Genomic DNA, 27049 nt, shown 5'->3' on the forward strand with positions numbered 1-27049 from the left:
AGTGTTAGAGATCATGTTGGCCCTCATTGCTGCTCTGGTCATTCTTCCTTATCCAGCAAATGGAGCTTGTTGCTGTAGGTGTCCATGAATGGGAGCAAGGAACTCTCCCATGCAATGCTAAATATTTTCATTCTTTTACAATAATGCTAACACAGTACAGCCCCACAACTTTTCACCATCTGCTGGGAATATCAGAGGGGAAAATTCCAGTCTTCTATTTCTTCCTGAAACAGCAATGGAACTGAACAGGGACTAGTGGGTCCAGTCAGTTTCTCTGTTAGACAAGAGTCTTTTGCATAGGTGCAAAAACACACACACACACACACAAAACCACACACACAAAACCACAAAAAACCCTACCATAATTGAAACAAAAAGCCCTCTTTTTCTGAGGGACCAATAGCTAAAGCCCTTAACAGCTGGGATCAAGAGCACTTCCCCTCTATGAAGAACTTATTGCCTGCTTCATAAGTTCTTCAGATAACTCTCACATCTTTTTTTTCTTTTTCTAAGAAAGCTATTATATTTTATTACTATCAGTTTATCATTTTGGAGGCATAAGAGTTATACATGGATTTTGAACTATACAGGGTCTGACACCCCTAATCCCAATGTGGTTAAAGAGATACATGTACATTGAAACAGGCAAGAATTGTTTTCATCCTAGGAACTAAATATATCATCATTAAAAGGCACCTTACCAGATTCCTGGTGGTCATGCTTCAGATAAACAGGATCTATTTTAAAGGCACATATTAAATCGGATCGCTTCTTTACCCTGCAGAAACATTGAAGACAAATGACCTGTTAGCATGTTGTCTTAAACTGAAGCTATTTCAAAAGTGGTGATTCAATGGATAGCTATTCTTTTGAGAATGAAATAAAGAAAATCACAGTTGAAACACTGTGATTAAAATTAGAGGGACAAGGTTCACTCACTTCTTCAATCAAATAGAATAGCAGATTAATAAACTACAAAATTTAGATTGTGAATAAAATTTGCTCAGTTGATTTATAGAGCTTCAAAAAGAAAGATCCATCTTTGTGTGAATCCTCTAGACATAGTAATTTATTTCTGTCACAAATCTGGTGATTGTCAAATTTAACCAACTTAAGCCTGATTTTTCACATTATTTTTTAACTCAAAGCAAGATGTACTTTGCTAGCTTTGTTCTTAAAGTTGTTTCTGGAAAGATAATACCTTGATAATATGTTGGCGCGTAACATGTAAACAGCACCTATATAATTTACAAGCTGTCTTTAGCAAGATACTGTACAATGACAGAACTGCCAGTTTCTCTACTTACCACATAACAGAACAGTCAAAGTTCACAAGGAGCCATTTGTGTGGGTTAAAGTTAAATGAATCTGCAAACTGAAAAGATCAATAAACAATTAGAGACAAATTTACAACAGGCAGATTAGCATTATAAAATGACAGCCCTGGAAGATAGCTGTATGCATATCATGATACCGTTGATTAAATATGGGAAATATTGAAAAACCCAACTTAACCAGAGAGTTTGTTTACTTGCTTACTTAGTGGGTTAGGTAAACATGTTTTCATTCTTTTTAAAATTTATTTAACATTGCATTGAACTGTCACAAAATAGTCACAGAAAGAAAGAAAGAAAGAAAGAAAGAAAGAAAGAAAGAAAGAAAGAAAGAAAGAAAGAAAGAAAGAAAGAAAGAAAGAAAGAAAGTTTTTTTTTTGTCACCAGATAGATTCTGGTGTCCAAATGGCATATTGAACTCAAATAATCCTCCACCTCTTTCTATTTTCAATTTTACACTTCCCCACTCCTCTGCAGAGGGGCAGGGGAAATGAAATTATTATTTGTGCATGTACTAGACCATAGCTGATGTACTGAATAGCTTAGATTAAATTTTTAAAAAGGATTATTTGCCTTGTGTGTAGCACTGATCAAGGAATTAGTCCATTCTAGTGATTATGTCATATGGCCACTGGAAACAAGAATGACCCAATCCATCCCCACAGCAAACAGTGGGACCAATGCCCATGTGAATGAGCCCAGAGCCTACAGTTTGCCCTGAGCAGCAAACCACCCAACCAACAAAGTCACAACTCTGTTTTTCTCCAACAAAAAAAGCATTTTCTGATGTCAAAAAGTACTGGAAGCACTGGCTATTTTGCAGCTTCATCATATGATGTAGTTTGATTTGGATAAAAGATTCAGAGTTTGGAATGAGTGTCTCTGCCTATGTACAACCCATTTCTGCCAGGTCTTTTATCTTTTAATCATCATCATCATCATCATCATCATCATCATCATCATCTTAGAACTGCAGAGTGGGAAGTGATCCTATGGATCATAGAGTCTAGCGCCTGTCAAGAAGGCAGAGTGAGGAATTGTTCACCGCAGGCCAAAGCTGCTCAGTTCTCCGTCGCAATCCTCTTCTTTTATTATAGAATACACTAGTAATAGTAGCTAAGTTAACAAATAAAGATAAAAACAAATAAAGATAAATGCAGAACAGCTTAGGGTCTACTGGAAGCAGACTATTTTTGTTTTGTCTTTTGTGAAAAGTCACAGACCAACCCTAAGGAGGGGGCCATCCCTTATGACTAGAGGCAGAAAATCTATTCAGACTTGTTGAATGGTTGCTATCCTGCAAGATGCTATGCCACACTGCAAGTGATGATTCATTTCCTTCAACAGCCAATAAAACCTACACAGGAAATTGCAGCAAGCTTTGTTTGCTGATAAAAATACGAAAGAGTGATGTTGTGCTAGATAGAGCTTTTATTCTTTTTCTTCATTAGCTCATATGCACTGACATTATTTAGTTATTGGCCTCCACCGAGCAGTAATATTCTCTTTATTCTACAGACATAGATGATGGGTTGATCTGACAGCCTGGAGGAAGACACAGGAAATTGAAGTACCTGTATCTAAAAGATCACATTCAGAGCAGGTCAGCATTGGGGGAAAGGGGGGGGTTGTATGAATAAACCAGTGCACATCGCATTTTCAATAGAATACCACTCTGTGGTTGTGTGTCCTTTATGATGATGATATTTGCCATCAAGTTGATTCTGACTTATAATTCCCTAGGCATATTGTGCCTAGAAGTGGTTTACCACACCCTCGTTCAGCTGGCACTCTGGGACTGTGCAGCTTGCCCACAACTGCACAGATGGCAACTGCATATGCTCTGTGTGATTTTGGCTTTCCCCTTTCCTGGGAGACACAGTCAACTCCCACATCCTGGCTTTGCAGCCTGGCACTTCAACCCACTGAGCTAGATCAACTCTTTCCAATCCAGCCTTTTTGTATCCTTAAGCATGAATTTAAAAATGCATATTCCTCCATGATCCTGGCAAAGACACTGGTCACTAATGAACTTTTTAATTTGAAGTAATATATGTGTCTTGCTCCTTTCCTACCAGAGGTTGAATTCTGTTATGGTCATAATAATTTTCAATATGGAAGCTCTAAAGTTTAAACTATGACATTCAGCTAGATAATAGGCAATATTAGCATTTCTGGCAATATTCCCCCTTTCCCCGTGTTAAGGAGAAGGACTATTGCTGACAGCCCTGCCCTTTGTGTGCCCAGTCTCCCACTATTTGTGAGATCAATCTCACGGCCAACTGTGTGAGAGCAGTCATGCACCAGGGAGCTTGAAAGAGAGAGTATATGTTTACAGGATCACCCTAAAGTTCTAAATAGGATACTGGCCATTATCTATGTTTATGTCCAAGCAGAAAAGCAACATTTCTTCTCTGTTTATTGTGGCTTTGTACTGTTTTGTTTTTCTCTGAGCAGAGGGTGTTATAGAGCAGGGGTCTCCAACCTTTTTCACCATGTGGACTGGCTGGGGAAGGTAGGATACCCCCTGTGCTCATGTGCCTGTGCAAACGAATGCCTGTGCGAACGAGCACCAGCACATGTTTGCAAACGGTGGTGCGGCACTCATGTGGGTGCACTGGAGCATGCATAGATGTGCAAATCAGCTGTGCGGGAGTGAAAGCTTGTGCGGGGGGAGGTCTGTCTCCGCGGTCCGGTTCAGTTCAGGCCACAGCCTGGCATGGGCCATGGACTGGGGGTTGGAGACCTCTGGTATAAAGGATATTCCAGCATTAATTCATGGAATGGCCCACCATAGTTCTTGACTATTCTTGTGCCAAAGTATTGTATACATTGCCATCTTTCACATTTGTGATTGAAAGCTAAGAGTCATCAGATAGTGAAAACAGCAAAAAGGCAGGAAAAGTACACAGAACTGAGTTTCAGAGATCACACGGATTCACCATCCACAATCAAGATTCTGTCCCAAATAAGCCAGCATGTGTATAACCAAAATAAACAGGCCTGAGCATATGCAAGAGCAATATTTATAGTCAGCTCACATTATCTAAGCTTCTCTTTCCTCACCTCCTTTTGGAGTTTATGTGCAGTCATTTCATTCAGTTTTCAAACCCCCCCAGAGGCCTGACAGGACAAGTGCACCCGATGAAGGTATGCTTTTGCCTCGCCATTATGTATAGACTGGATTAGGAGGGAGAAATTGTTGTTAAACCAAGTCTATTTTTAGGTGTTATTAAGGAAGAGAGGAAAACGTCAGCAGCTTATGCCATACCACTCAACTCCACTATACCAGGGGAAACACCTGTACATAGAATCACATAACAGTAGAGCTGGAAGAGATCCTATGGACTGTCGTGTTCGCTTCCCTCCCAATGCAAGGAATTCATACTTAAAGCATTCCTCACAGTTGTCCATCCAAGTTCTGCTTTAAAATCACCAATGAAGGAGATAGTACCACTGTCTGAGACAGTCAATTCCATTGTTGAATGCCTCTCATTGTTAGGAAGTTCTTTCTAATATTTAGTTGAAAACTCTTCATAAATTTAATTCATTATTTCTCGCCCTATCCTCTTGAGCTGTAAAGAAACAGGCACACTCCATCTTCCATGTGACAGCCCTTCAAATACTTGAAGATGACTATCAAATTGCCTCTCAACCTTCTCTTTTCCAGGCTGAACATATCAAGCTCTCTCAACCTTTGGTCATAAGGCTTGGCTTCCAAATGTCTTACCATTCTGGTTGCCCTCCTCTGAATGTTTCAGCTTCTCAGTATTCTTATTAGAACTGGACACATTACTCTAGCTAAAGTCAGACCAAAGCAATATACAATAGTACTTTTACTTCTCTTGATCTGGAGACTATACCTTTGTTGATACACCCTAGTATAGCATTTTTATGACTACAAGACTCACAACAATGGTCAACAGCTAAAAATTTTTAGGTGGAGTTCATCTAGCATTCTCAGGATTGTCACTTACCTCCACCCCATTGAGAAGGTAACGGAATTCAGGACAGATGAATGCACTCCCAGCATAGGCTGCATCAATATGCATCCAAATATTCTCCTGATTACCTACAAAGAGAAAAACCATATAAACAAGAAAGTTTTTATCTCTGACTTAGTGGGTGGGATTCGGTAGCAGTCGGTGTAATGTCTTTTAAAAAAGATATGTGCAAGTCAACTAAATTTCTGAAATCTCCTAAAACAGTGGAGTGTTGATTCTGAAGTCTAACCAAAGGATTAATGATTTCGTGTCCAATATGCACTTTGCCTTCTATTAAGACAAACAGCTCCTCAAGTTGCAGTTTCAAAGACAAAAGCCATTATGGGGGGAAATATTATGTGGCTTAAACTAGCAGCCATTTTGTACACAAGGACTTTCCTCCACCCAGCCTGACAGGCTTCAGGTGGGAACATGTTTACAGGCAGGCTAGGGCAGAGGCAGCTCAACACAAAGATTAGAGCTCCTAAAACTTGGCAATGCCCCTTGTAGTACTTGCCTCTAACCCAGGCATAAGAAATTATAGGAAGAAAACAGCCCTACGTTACTCCATTTTTCTGACTTTACTTTTTGTTAGTCTTTTTCCCTTGCTGATGGAAAAAATGACTAATAAAGTTAGAGTACATAGAGGAGAAATAAGCCATAGTAAATTCACGGAAAACTGGAAGCCATTATTAAAATATGCCGATAAAACAGACTTTGAGACATGTGGTTTGAAAAGAGACTTAGATTGTTGGTCAATATTTCTTTAAAAGGTGATGGGGAAAGGTATATATGTGATTTGGAGAACAGTGGGGAATAGTTTTGTATTTAATAGTTGTAATATGGTCGATTGTCTTTTCATTCTTTAGAAATAAACAAATTTTTTAAAAAATTGTTAGTCTTCGATCAGCTTTGAAGGCCTTGATGTACAAACACGATCTCTGGTAGAGATGGGGACGAATTCGTCCTACTTTGTGATCCGTCGAAGTGAAGCTTCCCCTCACAAACCGATAAAGTGTGGATTTATTCGTCAATTCATGGGAGGGGGGGTTAGATAGCCAGAGACTGTCTAAAAAAAAAAACACCTGACACCCCCGCGGCGGCTGCCGACTCGCAACTCGGAACCCACCCACCCCTCCCTTTTTTCTGGGGAAAAAGGCTTTTTTTTAATAGGGATTCAGACTTGAACTTGGGACTCAGACCCAAAGGCTTGCCAGCATTCCTGCCAGCATCTAAAAGCAAGAAGTACATATGCTGGTCAATCTATGCGCAAAGGCAGGAATCATTCTTTCTATCTCTTTTATTGCTAGTAACTACAGAATATCATTATACCCGGCGTGTTGTAGTGGATAGAATGACAGATTAAGACTCAGGAGGCCTGGGTTCAAATCCCCACTCAGTCATGGAAGCTCATTGGGAGTTGTGAAACTATAAAAGTCACTTGTTAAATATCTCACTTATCTTGAGAGCCCTATTAGGGTCACTTCATGTCACATAGCAACAGCAGCAGCAACAACCATGCTGGTTTTAACAGTAGAGCTGGGGGTTTTTTTTAAAAAAAAACCTAGACATGTTGTCACAACAGTGTTTAGCTACACGGTAGAAGCAGATTATCCTATTTTTCCTACCAGGACGTTTTCCTGTACAAGCCTTTTTCAGAGTATTTAATGATGTATTACAAGGTGAAATACCTTGGGAATTAAAAGACAGGTTGTGTATGACAGGTAAGCAATGGAGTTTCAGCTTTGAGATGAAACAAACACTTGTTCACTTACAGATTGGACCCAGTTCTAGTAGCTTGTCAAAGGAGCAGCAGGTTGTGGTTCCAAGCGTTGCACAAAACTGCAGAATGCAACACAAAATAAAAAATAAAGATATCAGTGAAGCCACAGATATAAATCCGCATGCTCTTGGACAACACAGGATTAGCTACAGAGGCCAGAAAGAGTTTATGAAGAAATCTAGAATTGATGCTAAGGGGAGAGAGGGAAGGAGATTGAGAGGAGGTACGAAAATGTTTTCAGTCAAAAGTGGCCTGCATTGGCTCCAGAAGCATGGTCGCAACAGATGCAGCTCAGTTTTGCAAAATATAAGATTCGTTTCTGAGCTACTGCAGTAGTGAAATTATTATCTAGGATTTCAGGATCTAAAAGACAAGAATGAAGAATTTGAGGCCCTTCACGTGTCTCTGAATGTCTCCCATTGTCTCCTGCCATTAATCATGCTTGGTGACACTCAGGGGAGTTAGGGCTATAGGAACATTTAGTTACTGCACATTCCTCTTTGTTGACCTGTTAGATCAAATCTAATAAGCCACTGATTAAAACTGTAGCCCACTGAACATGGCAACCTATTTTTATTGAATCCTTTTTAAAAACTGTATTAAATGAAAACATATTGTAAGAAACCAAAGAACAACAAACAAATAAACAAATAAAATACAATAATTACAAACACAAAAATTGAAACAGAGTGCTCCCCACCGCACCGGGACGAATAGAGGGCTAGACCTTTTCCTTTATTTCAAGGATCCCCCTTCCAAAATTGCAACGTTTCTTGCAATGGTGCTCTTCCGTTCCCCTTTATTAATGCATAATCAATAAAATCTCCTCAAATTTCTGCAAAAGTATGCCTTTTAAGCACTCCTTTTTAAAAAACTTGAATATTACATGTTGATTTGTCATTAATAGCTATATTCCATACCTCTGTATACCTTTGAAAATTATGTTTTATTTTCCAATTCTTGGCTATAATTAATCTAGCAGCTGTGACTAAATTAGAAATTAATTCTATAGTTGCCCAATTATATTCCACTGTATCAAATATTGACAGAAGTGCTATTTTAAGACATAGTTCTACATTTTGTTTGGTTATTTCTCTTACTTCTCCAAATACCATTTGCCAAAATTTCATCACACTGTCGCATTCCCACCACATATGAAAACATGTGCCAGTTTTCTGGTATTTTTAAAATAGTACACCATAAAAATCTTCAATTTCTCATACCTTATATAATAATTAATTATATAGTTAGTTATAAGTCTTTCTAGTACTTCCCCTGGTTCTTTTCACCACCTTAAAGTAACATATGCTCCATATAGGCTTCTGAAATAAAAGATCAATTTAAGATTTTTTCAAAGTAGGAGCAGGGATGTTTCAGAGTTATTCCTTTTGCATCCATTGCTGCGCTCCTAGACACTGTCAATTAGTCTTTGGAATGAAAAGTTTCAGTCTTTTTCAGAGTTTTGAAGGCACATCCCCTTACATCTTTAGCCTTCCTGCTGATCTCTTACAGAATAGGATTTGCAGCTTTCTGAAGTGCTTCAAAAACTACTTTCTTTGAGCAGAGATGACAATGCAAAAAAAAAAAAAGTGGTCCATATCATGCCATTTTCAATCCTTTTGACAAGTATTACTATCTAGAGATAGAGTATAGAGAAGAACTTTGGAGAGTGCAACAAATATATTGGTTTCAATTGGTTTCAAAGATTACATTGTAAATATGCCCATTCATTCCAAACTTGAACTTGTTTCCAGGCATGTTCCAAATCTAACAGCAGCATTGTGTAATAGCCCAGTCTGAGAGCTGGACTAGATAATGGGAGACACAGACAAAAAGCTCCCCTGGTGGGCTTAGGCAAGTTGTTGTCTTGCAAGATTGTTTTGCAGATGAAAATGAAGGAAGAGAACCACTTATGCTGTCAACAGCTGAGCATGGAGACTCTTAATCTGGCTTCCTCACTGGAGTGGTCGGCTACATGGGGAGTCGTGGAAGTACCGGCCAAACTACTTCCGCGATTGGCACAATGTCGGTGACAACAGATGTGCCCACTGCGCAGCAACTAGTGAGTGTACTGTCTGGTTCGGGGGGGGGGCGAATGCAGCTCCATGGCATCTGCAGTGTCGCACTTTGTATTTGTATCCCCAGGGATACGAATATGAAGTGCCCAAGTCTAGATCCTTGGAATGAAGGCAGGATAGAATCACTATGGAAAGAAAACAAATTACATCATGTGAGGTTTGTGTAGCTTGCTGTAGTTAATTGATGAGGTACTGGAGCACCTGATTGATCATCCATCTAATTACATAACTGAGATGTGCCCTGGCACCTCATCAGCCACAATTAGCTGATTCTGACCATTGAATTAAAATTGAAAGAAGGTTCCAATCTTTGGCCATTCTTTATCCACTAATGTGTAAATCCATGTGTACATGTTCATATAAAACTTTGCATATTTACTACTAGTGTAAGAATAGTTTTGAAAGTTCTGTTAATATCAATGGTTTTCTTTAGGCGATGACTTTTCAGAAAATGACAAATATGTATAGGAAGAAGAATAGATTTCCTTTGAGAAATGGCACGTTATGTTTAATTGCTGATATTTATTCAGATATGAATATTCTGCCTTTCAAACATAATTTCAAAAGTAGCCCATTAGCTTTTTTAAAAGCTAGTTCTTTTTTAAAAAAAGGCTAAGATACCAATGACGCTAAAAGGATATTGAAATGCAAATGGCAAAAAAGACTTTAAACAGCTGCAAAGATCAAATCAAAAGGTAAATCAAAGATTATGTTTTTTATGCACCACAGCCATACAGCTTAGAAACTGCTCAGTAAAAGTAACATACATTTGCAGTCTTCAATTGTCAGGTAATAAGACAAACAAATATATACCCCACAAGGAAAGCCTACAATAAGAACCTTTTTAATTAAAACTGTGCACACAGTTTTACTTTAGCTCTTTCCGAATGACTACACAATGACTAAGCTTATTAACTGTAACCAGGATGTGTCAGAGGTTGGAAAGAGGCATAGGCAAACACTGATTTTGGTGGAGGAGGGGAGAAATATCCATATTAAAGGGACAGCATCTTGGTGTCAGTGTCCTATTAGAGTTAAATATAGTTCATCACAAGCCCAAATACTCTACTCAGTTTTACACTGCTCTAAAAAGGCATGTTCACATGTGATGAAGCTCAGCTGTATTTCATTGTCCTGAATGTTTTTTTTTCTGGGAGCACAAGCGGCTCCAAAGGTCCTTGTATCAATTCCCAAACACCACTTAAGCTAACAGCATCTGTTGTCCCCGGGGGGGGGGTGTCTTGGGCTGCGTCACTGTAACCCAATTTGTAATCCATAATACAACAGTGTAATCACATTTGGAGGAGGGATAGCTTGCCTCTTGCAACCAGACCTGACAGCTTAGAAACACCCCTAGGCTTGATCCTTTTCAGATGGCACTGTAAAATATAGCACTGGTGTCCCCATTGTGTATACAGAACACTTAACTGTTTATGTCAGTCAGAACTTGGCTGACCACACAATTTGAAGCACAAACTCGTTAGCTTACATTTTGTAGTGAGAGGATTCTAAAGCTCTGTGTGTGTATGTGTGTGTGTGTGTGTGTGTGTGTGTGTGTGTGTGTGTGTGTGTGTGTGTGTGTGTGTGTGTGTGTGTGTGAGAGAGAGAGAGAGAGAGAGAGAGAGAGAGAGAGAGAGAGAGAGAATTACTGCAGAAAACTACAAATACATATTCTTTAAGGGTCCCATCATATCTTAAAGATATTTGTTTTGCCATATATATTTTCGTGGGCCAAACAACAGTTCTTGACAACCTGTCAAATGCCCTTTACATCTTAAGATAGTTATGCTTCTAATTGTAAAACTGCTATCTTGCCTGGTTTGATCCTGAGTCAATAGTGACTATGCATGACAAACTAGGACTCTGGAAAACAGGATTTATTTTCTCTCTCCCCCCTCCCCTTGACCATGGGGGAGTGGAACTGGTAAAACCACTCCTTAAATAATCCACTTGCCTTGAAGTTGCTAGAAATTGGTTCCGATTTGACAGCACAGAACACACCCATAGTCACTTTTGACTCAGGCCCAAAGGAGTGGTTTTTCCAGTTCCACTCCCCCATGGTCAAGGGGGGAATCAAATCCTGTTTTCCAGAGTCCTAGTTTGTCACTCTGTCCACTACACCACACTGGGAATCTGAGTGCACTACTTGCCCACAAAACATTTTGGTAAAACCAATGGGTATGAGTCAAGTTTCAGTGCATGCAGCTGGATTACTGAAAGCAGTCTCCTTTCCCTTTCCTGTCTCCTGTTCCATGTGGAACTCCTTTCTATCCCCCCCCCCAAAAGACTCCAGAGAACCCTGCTAAATGTGTGGGTGGACAACAAATGATAAATCAAGACAAGGTTGCTTCATTTTAAATTGTTCTGTAGACAAGATATCAGAAGGTGTAAACTGCATGGTGAGCTACATCTGCTGAAGTGCCCTCTTCTTTACTGCTACTAAAGATATCAGAGTCCCATCCTCTGTTGCATTTGGCCACCTGAGCTCAATGGAGTAGGCTGCAGCAAGTGGGAAGGTGAGGATCTCTCTAAATGAAATTAAGACATCTTCTCTGTGCGGAACTTGATCTGTTCCACCTTTGGGAACCCTCTCCTTCACTGTCTACCCCATTCACTAAGACACCCTGACCTTCTAGAAGCATCTTCACAGACTACTTTGGAGCAGCTTCCCCCCCCCCAAAGAAATGGCGAGACAGCATGGAAGAACAAACCATATTCAGGACCCTCAATAAAGAACATGGAGGAGCTTAATTCCAAGAAGTGGGAAGCTCTATCTCCATGAAAAAGCATGAGGCAAGACTGCTTCCTAGCCCAAGAGTCTGCCAGTGGTTGGGAACATGAGCAAATATGATAAACTAACAGAAGTGTTTCCTTAAAACAGATTAAACCCTTTTCCCCCACAAGGTCACATGGAATGATATCATTCTACATCTGAGGTGCCATGCTGCTCCAGAGGAAGCTTCAGTTGCAGAAAAGGTAAAGCTGCTAGAGTGGAAACATTTTCTATGGGTTCAAGCCCTTGTCACCACCTTCCTTGACCCACTAGTCCCAGCTCCTTTGCAGTCCTGTTGTGCTTAAGTGCCTTGTGACTCTGGATTGTCATTACCTAAAACACCTTCATCTTTGACTGGTTGAAACTGCCATACTAAGCATCTGCCTGGAATAGAACAGAGGGTGGAAAAGTCTGTCGTGACACAAAAGGCACAGGGAAATCTGCTTTCACCAGCCTTGCTGCTTGCACTTAAATCTGGCACCAACCCAATAGGTCCATCTGTAAGGGGCCACCCAACTCTCAGTTCTTGTTCTGCAAAAGACTAAGACCAATTCAGAGCAATCATGAATGTGTTTCTCCATGCCAGCAAAACTGCTGTCATGCAGCTGATCACACAAGCAGTTGCAGGACAGATCTGGCAGCCAGTGTGAAACCAAGCATGCAAAGAGGAGCTTGTCAGCACGAGGAAAACTCTTATGCAAATGCATAATTCAGCTGGGTACTGGGCTAAGGCCAAAACTGTAAATATGACAATCATTAACCATGGAAGATAGCATAACACATTTCCTTAACTTATTTGCAGAGCAGTTCTATACATCTCTATACATCTCATTCAATAAAGAATTAACTCACATGAAATACATCCATGATTGCAGTCCTCATTTATATGCTCATTTTAATTTTTAAAACATCAACTGCTTTGTATGCATACAGGCACCAGAAACGTATTTATCTCTTCTTGAGCAATTGGGTACAAGACTGCCTATATCTTCTTCTGTTTCCTCAAGAATAAGAGTGAGGGGGCTTAAGGGCAGTTGGCTCCTTACAGTTCCAGTCACTGCCCTTCACAACTAACCTACAGGTGGCATTGCAGCTCCCCACACACTTTGTGCAATTAAGAGTTTAAGCCTTTCGGTACACTTTGCCCGCATGACGGGAACACCAGCCATTTGTGCAGTGTTGTCCCCACCCAACTTCAGTAATCTTGCCCAGTGCCCAACCATTCTTAAAAAGAAAAAAATAAGAGTAGATGTGGTTTGATCATGCTATGGCCCTGTCTTCATTCACTGAATATTTTGAGCTCTATTATTGTTCCATTATTAATTTTCCTTTCTTATACTTGCAAAAAAATACTAAGAAGAAAAGACCAAACAACAAATTGTCTTCTAGCTACTAGCTAATAAAATCTTCATCTCAAAGTGTCTGAAAAGAAGCCACTGGCAATGGTGTGGCTAAAAAATATTGTAAATAAATAAATAAATAAATAAATAAATAAATAAATAAATAAATAAATAAATAAATAAATAAAAAAAATGTTTTTTGCAGTTGCGCTAGAAAACTATAAACATCCCAAGCAGCACCTGACTAAAATGTTGACAAGTTGGCCTGTGTAGTGTTTCTGCCCTCCATCCTCCATTTTTCTATTCATCTACAAAGGGCTTGATTGCTATTTTGTTCTTTTCTCCTTTAACAGATTTTGTGGTAAGAAAGAAAGCAGTGAAAGCAACAGACAAACCTGGAAAGATTACAGCTAAATGATGCCTGTGACTAGAACCTCCCTAAAAATGCACGAACAAAATGTAGGGACTGCCCGTTGAAAAAGAAGAAATGAATATTACAGCTGCAGATCATGTTGGTGTGGAAGGCACAGAACAACAGACTCGTTAGAAAGATGATCAGTTCAGGTTGTGTGTTTTTAATTGACCAAAAGAACCATTTCTTAAAATGGAAATGTTAATACTTACAAAGAATGGGATGAGACCAGCAGCTTTATCTTCATTTAGAACTTTCTTTAGGGCTGATCCACAAACAACAAATGTGTCATCTGTGGGGATCTGCTTAATTTTCACTCCAGCAATCACGCTATCCTTTTCCACTGATGAATGAGCCTGCCATGAAATGGTACAAAATGTCAAAAGGAAACAGAATTTAAACCGGAAATATTTTTGTTAGGATTACTACCAAATACTGTAGATATGCAAAGATATTGTTTGATACTACACGTTTTGACAGCAGCTCGGTTATTATGGGCACAGGTTTGGAAAGAGGAAAATCCACCAAATGATGATATGATCATAAAAAAAATTAGAAAGTGAAGAAATGGATAAATTAAGTAAGAGGCTAAAGGGACAAGAAGAATCATCTTTATATTTAAGCTGGAATTTATTTTATAATTTTTGTTTATTTGTTAAGTCGTGTCCAACTCTTCATGACCCCATGGACCAGGCACGCCAGGTCCTCCTGTCTTCCACTGCTTCCCGGAGTTGCGTCAAATTCATGTTGGTAGCTTCAGTGACACTATCCAACAATATCATCCTCTGTCATCCCCTTCTCCTCTTGCCTTCACACTTTCCCATCTTCAGGGTCTTTTCCAGGGAGTCTTCTCTTCTCATGAGATGGCCAAAGTATTGGAGCCTCAGCTTCAGGATCTGTCCTTCCAGTGAGCACTCAAGGTTAATTTCTTTCAAAATGGGTAGGTTTGAACTCTTTGCACTCCAGGGGATTTCTCAAGAGTCTTCTCCAGCACCACAATTCAAAAGCATCAATTCTTCAGTGGTCAGCCTTCTTTATGGTCCAGCTCTCACTTCCATACACCACTACTAGAAAACCATAGCTTTGACCATGAGGACTTTGTCAGCAATTATTGTCTCTGCTTTTTAAGATGCTGTCTAGGTTTGTCATCGCTTTCCTCCCAAGAAGCAGGTGTCTTTTAATTTTGTGGCTGCTGTCTCCATCTGCAGTGATCACGGAGCCCAATAAAGTATAATCTGTCACTGCCTCCATATCTTTCCCTTCTATTTGCCAGGAGGTGATGGGACCAGTGGCCATGATCTTAGTTTTTTTGATGTTGAGCTTCAGACCATTTTTTGCACTCCCCTCTTTCACCCTCATTAAAGAACCTCTTAAAGTCCTCCTCACTTTCTGACAACAGAGTGGTATCATCTGCATATCTGAGGTTGTTGATATTTCTTCTAGAAATCTTAATTACGGCTTGGGATTCATCCAGTCCGTCCTTTCGCATGATGTATTCTGCATATAACTTAAATAAGCAGGGAGACAATATACAGCCTTGTCTTACTCCTTTCCCAATTTTGAACCAATCAGTTGTTCCATATCCAGTTCTAACTGTTGCTTCCTGTCCCACGTACAGGTTTCTCAGGAGATAGATAAGGTGGTCAGGCACTCCCATTTCTTTAAGAACTTGACAGAGTTTGCTGTGGTCCACACAGTCAAAGGCTTTTCCATAGTCAATGAAGCAGAAGTAGATGTTTTTCTGGAACTCTCTGGCTTTCTCCATAATCCAGCGCATGTTAGCAATTTGGTCTCTAATTCCTTTGCCCCTATGAAATCCAGCTTGTACTTCTGGGAGTTCTCGGTCCACATTCTGCTGAAGCCTACCTTGAAGGATTTTGAGCATAACCTTGCTAGCATGTGAAATGAGTGCAATTGTACAGTAGTTGGAGCATTCTTTGGCACTGCCCTTCTTTGGGATAGGGATATAGACTGATCTTTTCCAATCCTCTGGCCACGGCTGAGTTTTCCAAACTTCCTGGCATATTGAATGTAGCACCTTAACAGGGTCATCTTTTAAGATTTTAAATAGTTCAACTTGAATGCCATCACTTCCACTGGCCTTGTTGTTAGCCGAGCCTTCTAAGCCCCAATTGACTTCACTCTCCAGGATGTCTGGATCAAGGTCAGCAACCACATTATCTGGGTTGTCCGGGATATCCAATCTTTCTGGTATAATTCCTCTGTGTATTCTTGCCACCCCTACTTGATGTCTTCTGCTTCTGTTAGGTCCCTACCATTTTTGTCCTTTATCATGTCCATCTTTGCACAAAATGTTCCTCTAATATCTCCAATTTTCCTGAACAGATCTCTGATTTTCCTTTTTTATTATTTTCCTCTATTTCTTTGCATTGTTCATTTAAGAAGGCCCTCTTGTCTCTCCTTGCTATTCTTTGGACGTCTAAATTCAGTTTTCTGCAACTTTCCCTATCTCCCTTGCATTTTGTTTCCCTTCTCCTCTCTGCTATTTCTAAGGCCTCGTTGGACAGCCACTTTGTTTTCTTACATTTCCTTATTTTTGGGATGGTTTTTGTTGCTGCCTCCTGTACAATGTTACAAGCCTCTATCCAAAGTTCTTCAGGCACTCTGTCCACCAAATCTAGTTCCTTAAATCTGTTCTTCACTTCCACTGTGTATTCATAAGCGATGTGGTTTAGATTATACCTGACTAGCCCAGTGTTTTTTCCTACTCTCTTCAGTTTAAGCTTGAATTTTGCTATGAGAAGCTGATGATCAGAGCCGCAATCAGCTCCAGGTCTTATTTTTGCCGACTCTATAGAGTTTCTCCATCTTTGGCTGCAGAAAATATAATCAATCTGGTTTCGATATTGCCCATCTGGTGATTTCCATGTATAGAGTTGCCTCTTGTGTTGTTGGAAAAGAATGTTTGTGATGACCACCTTGTTCTCTTGACAAAACTCTATTAGCCGTTGCCCTGCTTCATTTTGAACTCCCAAGCCAAACTTTCCTGTTGTTCCTTTTATCTCTTGACTCCTGACTGTAGCATTCCAATCCCCTAGAATGAGAAGAACATTTTTCTTTGGTGTCAGTTCTAGAAGATGTTGTAAATCTTCATAAACCTGGTCAATTTCAGTCTCCTCAGCATTGGTTGTTGTTGCATAAACTTGGATTACTGTGATGTTGAAAGGTCTGCCTTGGATTCGTATTGACATTATTCTATCATTTTTGAGATTATATCCCATTACAGCTTTCCCCACTCTTTTGTTGACTATGAGGGCTACTCCATTCCTTCTACGGGATTCTTGCCCACAATACTAGATATGATAATCATCTGAATTGAATTCACCCATTCCTGTCCATTTCATTCATGCCCAGGATGTCAATGTTTATTGTTTTCATCTCCTGTTTGACCACATCCAGCTTCCCAAGGTTCATAGATCTTACATTCCAGGTTCCTATTTTTCTTTGCAGTATTTTTCTTTGCAGCATCAGACTTTCCTTTCACTTCCAGGCATGTCCACCGCTGAGCGTCCTTTCGGCTTTGGCCCAGCCACTTAATTAGCTATGGAGCTACTTGTACTTGTCCTCCGCACTTCCTCAGTAACATGTTGGATGCCTTCCGACCTGAGGGGCCCATCTTCTAGCGTCATATCTTTTAGCCTTTTGTTTCTGATCATTGGGCAATCTTGGCAAAGATACTGGACTGGCTTGCCAATTCCTACTCCAGGTGGATTGCGTTTAATCGGAACTCTCCACTATGACCTGTCCGTCTTGGGTGTCCCTGCATGGCATAGCCCATAGCTTCCCTGAGTTACTCAAGCCCCTTCGCCACGACAAGGCAACAATCCGTGAAGGGGGCCAAGGACCTAGAGAAACCAAATTCACAAGAAAGCTTTTCCTGACTCTTTTCTACAAGCCATGCAAGTTTGGTGAAGTTTGGATTTCAGTCATCTGAGTAATACATTAACAAGTTGGTTCACACCAGGATGCATGTAGATGTACACTTCCTTATTATAATGATCCTACAACAATTACCTTTGGCGGGAAAGAAGGAAACAGTACAGTGTGCCTGGATTCTTTGCCATTTCTTATCCTAGCAACATGCCCACTTGCTCACTCTCTTGTGAAAATTCAAGATTATCCTTAGGTTTGACTTTCTGAGTCATTCCATTGTGAACTGAGGAACTAGCCAAACAGAAACTAAGGGAAGAGTGAGCATGAGCTCTAACAGGTGCTTTAAAAGGTCAGAAATGTCTTAAGGCAAATCCTTGTGCACTGAGAATGAGAGAGAGAGAGAGAGAGAGAAACACATGACCTTCGTGGAGGGTTTTCATTCCTCCTTGTGGATCAGACATTTACAATCCAAAGTGAGAAGGGGCAGCAAGGAGAGATGGAGAGAATTGAGTCAGAGGCATGTGGCTGTAACTGTACAGCAGGAGTTCAAAGTCTCCAAAGAAGAGAAGAAAAATTGCTCACATAAGTGTACAATTCCTTTGATCTTAAACTCTCCTCCCTCTTTTCTCACACCCCATGCTTTTTCATGTGTATGCTGGCTTATTTAGCCAAAATAAATGCATTGGGAAAGCATTTTTTTTGGCTTGGTGACAGAAAAAAAATCTTTCTTTCTTTCTTTCTTTCTTTCTTTCTTTCTTTCTTTCTTTCTTTCTTTCTTTCTTTCTTTCTTTTAGTGAAAGAAGTGCACACATTTATCCATGTTGTAATATTTATTTGCACTGATTGAACTGGAGTGCCTTCTGGAATAAATTTATTATCTGACAAACACAGATAGAGGAGATGAATGTGACAAATAAATTATCGTTTACAGGGTCTCTTATATTATATTTTCTTCTGCTGGTTTATAAGATTTTGTCTTGGAGCCCGCATTCAGTCTTTGCCTCGATATGTTGCTAATGGCAACAATTCATTCCACATCTAACACACAGTGATAGGTTCACTTCACATGCAAACAGATCAAGCCTGATAAATGTTGCCAGCTGAATCATGGTCAAGATGTTCTTTATAATTTTGAGATTTAGGATAAAGGAAAGAATCCCATAATGCTTGGACTAATAATGCCACTTGCTATTTAAGATGTGCTTATGATTTAAAACAAGACCTTTTAAAAACAAATAATAAAGGGAAGAGTACAGAACTGACCCTAATATTATAGTTTTTAAAATTCGAAATAGCAAAGAAAAGAAATAGTTCTCTGACATTTAGAAACGAAAATGTCATATTGGTTTTTTCTGGTAGCAGGGTCAATGTTTTCTTTCATTTAAGTTCAAACTTTCTCTGGTCTTAGGCAGAGCATCTCCCCACTGGGAACAGCTGGTAGATAGCTGCTAAATATTAGTCTCATTGAAAAAAAAAGAGATTGTTTGGGGACAAACATAAAAGCATTTTACAGTAATTGTTTCTGGACAGCCAGGGATGATCTGAAGATTAGTCACCTCCCTGGTTGGTCCTAAGAAGGTTTATCTTATCTGGAATAACATTTGAATACACTTGACTCTTTACTCAAACAAATGAACACATTCAGGTTATTGCTTTAGCACAGAAGCCTTTGAGGATGTCATAAGGAAAAACGCAACATGATACAAGGAAGGAAATTTGAATTAAACTTCTGTTCAGATCTAACAAATACATCATACATATTTAAACATAAAAATTAATACAGCTAGTAAACTTAATTATGAAAGAGTAAATCAATGACAAAGGACCCTTAGTAGCCATAATTAAACTGCTAGTTTGGTTAATGACAGAGGATGCAGACTTCATTTTTATAAGAATTGAAATAAATGGTTGTTGTGTTTTTTTCAGGCTCTTTGGCCATGTTCTGAAGGTTGTTCTTCCTAACGTTTCACCAGTCTCTGTGGCTGGCATCTTCAGAGGACAGCACTCTGTCCTCTGAAGATGCCGGCCACAGAGACTGGCGAAACGTTAGGAAGAACAACCTTCAGAACATGGCCAAAGAGCCTGAAAAACCCACAACAACCATTAGATCCCAGCCGTGAAAGCTTTCGCGAATACATTAAATTGAAATAAACCTTGCCATTTGAAGTGTGACAAACTTTTTTGTCCATGTAACATCCTAAGTTTCTCTTGGTCAGATTTTTCAGAAAATTGTCCCCAAATAGATCTCAGTTTCTCTGCTGTGAACATGGAATAATAAAGAATGACTTGTACCAAATTATCAATTTATTTTTAATCTCAGGAACAAACATGTTGATTATATAGAATTCCTTTGAATCTGCCTTCTGAGACAGCAAGTGGCAAAATATCTAGACATTAATTATAGTGAAGACTTTTCTGTGATCAAAGCTCATGAGATCAGCAAAATAAGGTGGAATGGTCAAAGGTGGAGAGATCTTTTTGTAAAGGGGTGCAGTTCTTGAGATGCCTAATAAATCTGCATCTGTTTGAACACTGAGATCTAATAGTCTTTGCTTTAACGTAAGTTTTGCTGTAGAGAAATCAGGGTGCCTAACATACTCTTCTGTTTAGCAACCAGATTCAGTACAAAGGTTTTCCATGAACCAAGTTTCATCTACCTGTATGATAATGTTAAAAAGTCTTAAGGAGCACAGAATAGAATTTTCAACCAATAGTTATTTGCTGCTTTAACAGCTAAGGTAATTACTGGTTTAAATGACAGCTACCGTTTGACTGGAGCTGTAGGAGTTAAAGGGGGCAATGCCAGCAGTAGCTGGGCAAACGTATTTCGAATTACTTCTAATGGATGTAAAGTCACAAATCCTCAAATTTCAGCTCCATACAATAGCCGAGGGAGTAATTTTGTTTTGAAAATTTCACAAATGGATGGAAGCCAATATCATCCTCTAGGTCTGTAAAATAAAATAAAAAAGTATGGCAAACATGGCCTTTTCAAATTTTGGCTCAGCGAACTCAGTCTGAGACGCCCAAGACCTTACTGGGGGAATATCACTCCTAAGTACTTGAAATGAGATGGCTCTTCTAATATCCTCCCATCCATTGTTCATTCATGACGGTTATATCTTCTGTTAGACCATAATTTTGGTTTTCTCATAATTCTCATAAGAAGATTCTTCTTATAGTAAATGCTGAATTGTTTCAGCAATCTTCTGAGACATATTTCAGTATGGAAACCAAGCCTTATGGGGAAAGACTGAAAGAACTGGGCCTGTTGATCTTTGAAAAAAGATTGAGGGGAGATATGATAGCACTTTTCAAAAACTTGAAAGGCCGTCATACAGAGAAGGAGCAATCATCCCAAAGTACAGGGCATGTAACAATGGGTTCAAGTTACAAGAAGCCAGATTTCGGTTGAATATCAGGAAAAACTTCTTAATTGTTAGAGCGGTGCGACAGTGTAACCAATTACCTCAAGAGGTGGTGGGTGCTCCAACACTGGAGGCATTCAAGAGAAACTTAGACAACCACCTGGCAGATATTCTTTGATTTGCATTCCTGCGCTGAGCAGGGGGTTGGACTTCATGGCCTCATAGGCCCCTTCCATCTTCATGATTCTATGATTCTATGAGATATTAGCAAAGTGTCATCTGAATAAAGTAGTATTGAAATGACTTTTCCACCCACTCTCACTGGGAAGAATTGTGATCCTGTTAACTGGTCAACCATATCATTTATATGTTAAAAAAAAAGTAATGGGCCAGGATATAACCTTGGCATATCCCTTTGGATGTTTTATCTGCATTAGACAATTGGCCTGAAATGCCACCTTTGACTTTTAAAGACGTATTAATGTGCAGATCTATAATTCTCTCTAGCAATATGAAGTTTATATTAAGATTTATCAGTTTTTCCCAAAGGTAATTTCTTGGAATAGAGTCAAACTTTGTTTTAAGATTGCTAAAAGCTCCAAATAATTGCCTCAGTAATCCTTCAGTGTGCAGTGGTGCCCCGCATGACGACGATAATCCGTTCCAGGAAAATCACTGTTAAGCGAAATCGTCATCATGCGAAAAAGAATTCCCCATTGGAATGCATTGAAACCCATTTAATGCATTCCAATGGGGAAATTACCTTGTCGTCCAGTGAAGATCACCCATAGGGGAAGCCATTTTCTGAGTGCCGATCAGCTGTTAAAATGGCTGCCCTGTGAAGCATAGGTCCAGAAAGCACAGGGCAGCCATTTTGTGGAGCCGGAAAATCGTCATTTTGCGAACAAACAGTTCGCGAAGCAAGAACCTAATCGATGTCCAGTGAAAAAAAACCCATAGGAAACATCATTTTGCGATCACTATAGCGATCGCAAAAAGTCATCGTAATGCAATTTCGTCATTCTGCTGGGTCATCGTCATGTGGGGCACCACTGTATTTGCTAATTAGATATTGTAACAGAAAGACATGGTGCAAAGTAGAATGCTAGTCAGTTGTTCAGGGGCTAACAGATTGTTTTCAGTTGCTCATCCTTCCAATTTCTGGAGGAGATATCTTGCATAGAGTTTACCTACATCAAGCTACATCTGACTTTGAGGCATCCTTTAATTTTAAAAAAAGTCTGAGATGTAATCTATTGTTTTTATTGAGTTCTGAGACGATTGTTTACAGAACAAAGGCTACACAATTCCAGTGCAAGTAAAGTTAATTTATTATCATAAGGGGGAAAGGTCAGAAAGACAACAATATCTTCACATTCTAAGAAACACATGTACTTCTGAAATTGTGGAGAATGAATTGACACAGAGAAAGCTCAAGAATCAAATTCGAGGAAAAATAGACAGATGACTGATGGTGACGGAGGTCTTCAGTTGTTGTTTGCCCTAAACTAACTTTTAATTATGCTTGCCATGATAGGATTTTTGAGTTATGTGAGACGTCTAAGGATCAATTTACCAGTGCCACTCCCTAGTACATTTTTATGGCCTAGCTTGGATTTTAACTTCAGTCTCCTGAGTCCCAGCCTGACACTGTGTTCACTATGAAACAGAAAGCAGTGTGAAAACTTTTTTGATTGGGGTGGCAGGGGAGCAGCCAGAAGGCTCTGATCCTCCTCAGCTTGAAACCAGGTTTCTTCCCATTATTGCCCCTTTGCAGCCATTCTCTCCCCAATAAGTGTTGTTGAGAAAAACATCAAGTCAAAACAGCAGTCAAGGGGGCAAACAGCCCCAGATCCTGAATACAAATTGGGAGCATATTGCGGATTAGGAGTGCGCAGCTGCTTTTTCTTTAGAATAGAAACAACCAACTTTTTAAAAGCATGCCATCATGTGGACTCTGGCTCTTAAAGATATGCCTCCTTGGGAGCACCTTGGAGAGCAAAGGGTTGGATGAAAGGCACATTGTTACCAAGCCTAAGTCTGTGTTTTATGCATTTTATACACCATAGTTTCCACAGAGCTAGCTGCATCAAAATAACAAGCAGACATGTGACACCTTTAAGGCTAACAGGATTCTTCTAAGATAAGCTTTTCTAAAAGCTCACACTCTGGTGTCTAGCAGTACTCACCTGGTCAGAGGTATAAGCCACCAGCCGGTCGATAATGTCCCCCTGAGTCAGGTTTTTGTTCTCTGACTGGGCTCGGTGGATGGCTTTCATTCGAGCTGCGAGCATTGCAACCAACGTTGCCTCACTGGCAGTGCCCTGGGGTGTAGAAGAAGAAGAAGAAGAAGAAGAGAGAGAGAGAGAGAGAGTCAGTCAGGGCACTCCAACCGAAAATGGTCCCTGTGGCAGAATGCCCATGTCACTCCTGTCCATCATATAGAGCTCAAGTGCAGGAGCCTATGATAGGACAGGAGGGGCGGAGTCAGAGTGACAGAGAGTTAGAGAGACAGAGAAGAGAGGGAATGGAAGTGGGAGAGTTAGGACCTCGAATTGAGAGAGTTAAGACAGAGATTGGAAAGTTGGAGTGTTATAGAGAATAGGAAAGAGTTAAAAGGAATAGAGAATAAATAGATGATTAAAGAATATTGTTAAAGAGGTTACATACTGTATAAGTAAACGTGTAATCAAATCCAATTTAATGAACAATCCTCAGCAACTGTGATTTACATACCAACTAAAAGATCAATAAACCTGTTATACTGGCAGCATGTGTCTGAGATATATTTGGTATACTGTGGACTAGATCCACTGGTGGCAGCGTAAACAGAGGCAATGCATCCTGAGGGTGGACCTGTGTTTGGGGGGAACAAACAAGGGACATTAGGGGGACGTGACAGTCCCTAATAGGAGGCAAATCCCAGGTAGGGAGAATGTGGTATGATAGCATGGTTTTCCGTACAGGGAAGGAGGAGGTGTAACAAGATAAGCAGGTACTCCTTGTGTTCTGACATAATCACAGCAAGCTGAGTGGCCAGGCAGGGAGGCAGTTTTATTCTGTTTAGGGGCCCAATCCAGGTGATATTAAATATTTGTAAGCCTCTTTTATTTAAAAGGACAGGTTAAGCTCCTTACCTAAGTATCTGCCACTGAAAATATGTGTGTGTTTGTTGTGACTCCCAAGTCTCATACAGTACTTTCTAATGGGTCTTCACAGATTTGGCCCTGAAGACTTGTGTATATGGCTGGAGTACATAAAAATAAAATGGAATGGGGCGGGCGAATAAAGTGTCTATCTTACAAGATCAGCTGATAAACTTATGGCTCTCATACTAAATAAGATTATTCTTCTGCTTGTTTTGTCACTGCCAGGAAATGGTGGTTTCCATGGTAAGCAGGCTCAAGAGGTGGCAGAACTATTGGTAAGAAGTGCCACTTATGTCACCAGAGCCCTGAAGCCAAAATTTTCTTTCATCTTTGATTTTTTTCAAGTGTCAGCCTCTGAGGCAAGAAGAATAGGCTACAGATTGATTTGGCCTTTCAGGGTAATTAGGCCCCCATTTCCAGAAGTCAACACAATAATATTCATCTGGCTTTAGAGCCTGAAATGACTGACACTCTAATATGAAGCACACCTTGGTCATGTCATTTCTTGTTTTCCTTATTGTTTTTATGAGCACAAGGGGGAAGGACCAGCAGCACAAATTGCCTCATTTTCAGCTGCAGCAGCGACTCTCACCATTGATCAGTGTCTTCCAAAATTATAGGCAATCAAGAGCTGCCAACTTAAAACTGAAGCATCTCCAATTTGCAAACAGACATGAATTCTTCATTGCTGCCAGAACTAAATATGGGTGACTACAAGATTAAGTAAAATGACACTTTTATAACACAAACAAAAGCAGGTCACAGATGTAAGAGCGTGTGAGGGGTTTAGAAAGGATCATTCAAGATGTAAAACTATGTGGGTAGTGGTCAAAATCTGGCAAGAAGTCTCAATAATATTCACTCATTATGATGCAATATTGCCTCTGGAAATCAACTAGCAACAGAAGAGTACAAAGATAAAAGACAACCTTATTTCTCAAAGTCAGAGGGTGGGAACCTAAAATATTTGGATATCTGGATGAGACAAAAGTGAGCTCTATTTAAGCAGGAAATTACACTGGTAAGGGTTTCACCTATGTGTAAAATGAATTTGAATAACTAAGAGTTCCAGGGCTGTTTCACACTTCCATAATATCTTGATCACTCAAACATCAACTGATTATTTGTATATATCTTGGCTTGTTGTAGATGCAACACTACAGGTAGAATATTACTATGATTTCAACACAATCATTTTCAACGGAGCCACTTCACACACTCAGCAGCTACCAATAAGTTGCACAGTAGCTTAGCACAGAAAAATCAAACAGTACCAGTACAGTCTATCAGATTCAATATAAAAAGCAGATGTCACAATAAGGGACAATCTGAAAATCATATGACTCTCATGGTCTATGCTAAACAGAATGTTTAGCACTTACAAATATCATTAGATATGGGAAGCAGTATAAAACTGATTAATTACCAGCAATACTAACACACAAACCATGTTTGGGATTTCAAACATATAGCAACCATGTTTTACAACAGCTTGACTGCTTTAATTTTCTGTTAATTTTCTTTCTTCTCCAGGTACTTTGGGCTCTGAAGGCAGAACAATTACCAATTTGTTGCTGTTATCCCAAGCAACAGCACAAACCAAGCTGCGATTTCTGACTCTGTTTCTTTTCTCTATTTGATGAGGTTGACATGATTCACTAACATAACACATAAGATGTCTATTTTAACACTTATTTCAATTGTTTGAATTTTTTGTTCAGCTGGCATATAAACCATTTGTAATAGTGTGTAGTTGGACAATCAGGTCTCAAGTTCATACCACAGTTCACATGATATAGTTCTACTATAACAAATGGAAGAGATCTCAGCAAAACATGCAGGACTAAGTAGAGGAGCCTTTCCTCCACAAATGCTACTTTGAAATTGACTATGACCAACTGGACCATCAGCTTGGCTACACATATGTTGTCTTCTTGAAAGTATGAGCTTTTCATGTCCCATTTTTTAGTTAAGTGCCATAAACACACATTTCTTGAAAGATTGTGAAACCATTAAAGAGGGGCCTATAACAAAATATTGTAGCATAGAGTTCTTGTCTTCAGAATGCTCCATCATTTCCTACACAGTTTCCTATTTCTTGACCAACAGTCAACTACCCTTCCTTGTCCACTGAGCATGAGCCACATTGGGTTGAACTTGTTTGGAGGCCTCCTCCTTGAGGCTGCCTCATTTATTTTATGGATTTCTGTAAATTGTTACCTTGTGTCTCCCTCTTGTAAGTGAGCAATGCTGTTTTGGCTGCTTAAGTTAAGTATTTGGAGAACTGAATTAGAAACTGGGTGAATGATTATGATATAGTTACATTTTTAAACATATATATTAGTATATATATTATATATTCTGTCTCATTTAGACAGGACATATAACTAACAATAACTAAGCCTACAAACATTCCAGATTACCTGGATCACCCCACCTCCTTCTCCTTCCTTCTCAGCCAAAAATTGTGGAGGCAAATTGATCATCTTTCCTAGCCAATCCAGCATGACTGTCTCCAGTTCTGTACAAACTGGGCTTGAAGCCTAGAATGGAGAAACATAGGAAAAAGGGAATTTAAAGATGTCTGGCTCCTCTTAAATGTGCATGTACTCTAGATACAATGAGGCATGGAAGGGGCTGCAGCTCATTCATGCCTACTGTATGTAGAATGTCATCTGTAAGCCAGTAAGAATAGATAACTTTTCAGCCACAAAATCAGGGGAAATTAATCACCCATTTGACAACCTGCATATGATATTTCACATGTCTATATGTGTTGGGGGGTTAGAAGTATGTGTGCATGTGTATTCAGGAGTCTAAAAGTCATTCTCATATTGTGCTCCATATTATGCCCAGCCACAGACAAATGCGCGAAACTATTTTGAGATCTCACCCTTAACAGAGCAATATTTGTTCACAAGAAAGATCCTGCAGC

At 39.6% G+C, this 27049-nt stretch overlaps 1 protein-coding gene across 3 annotated transcripts in view; it reads right to left on the reverse strand.

Moving 5' to 3' along the window:
• The window catches only part of DDC (dopa decarboxylase), a 76522-nt gene that overhangs the window by 38327 nt on the left and 11146 nt on the right, over positions 1-27049 (reverse strand). For all 3 annotated transcript variants that reach the window (XM_073003887.2, XM_078377605.1, XM_078377604.1), the window contains exons 4-10: positions 26538-26657; positions 23155-23289; positions 13916-14059; positions 7093-7159; positions 5312-5406; positions 1308-1375; positions 702-778 (exon numbers count right to left, since the gene is read on the reverse strand). In XM_073003887.2, coding sequence (XP_072859988.2) covers positions 702-778; positions 1308-1375; positions 5312-5406; positions 7093-7159; positions 13916-14059; positions 23155-23289; positions 26538-26657 — 706 coding nt within the window. The remainder of the gene's footprint in view (positions 1-701; positions 779-1307; positions 1376-5311; positions 5407-7092; positions 7160-13915; positions 14060-23154; positions 23290-26537; positions 26658-27049) is intronic.

The sequence above is a fragment of the Pogona vitticeps genome, chromosome 6, assembly GCF_051106095.1.
Source record: "Pogona vitticeps strain Pit_001003342236 chromosome 6, PviZW2.1, whole genome shotgun sequence".
Classification (NCBI taxonomy): domain Eukaryota; kingdom Metazoa; phylum Chordata; class Lepidosauria; order Squamata; family Agamidae; genus Pogona; species Pogona vitticeps.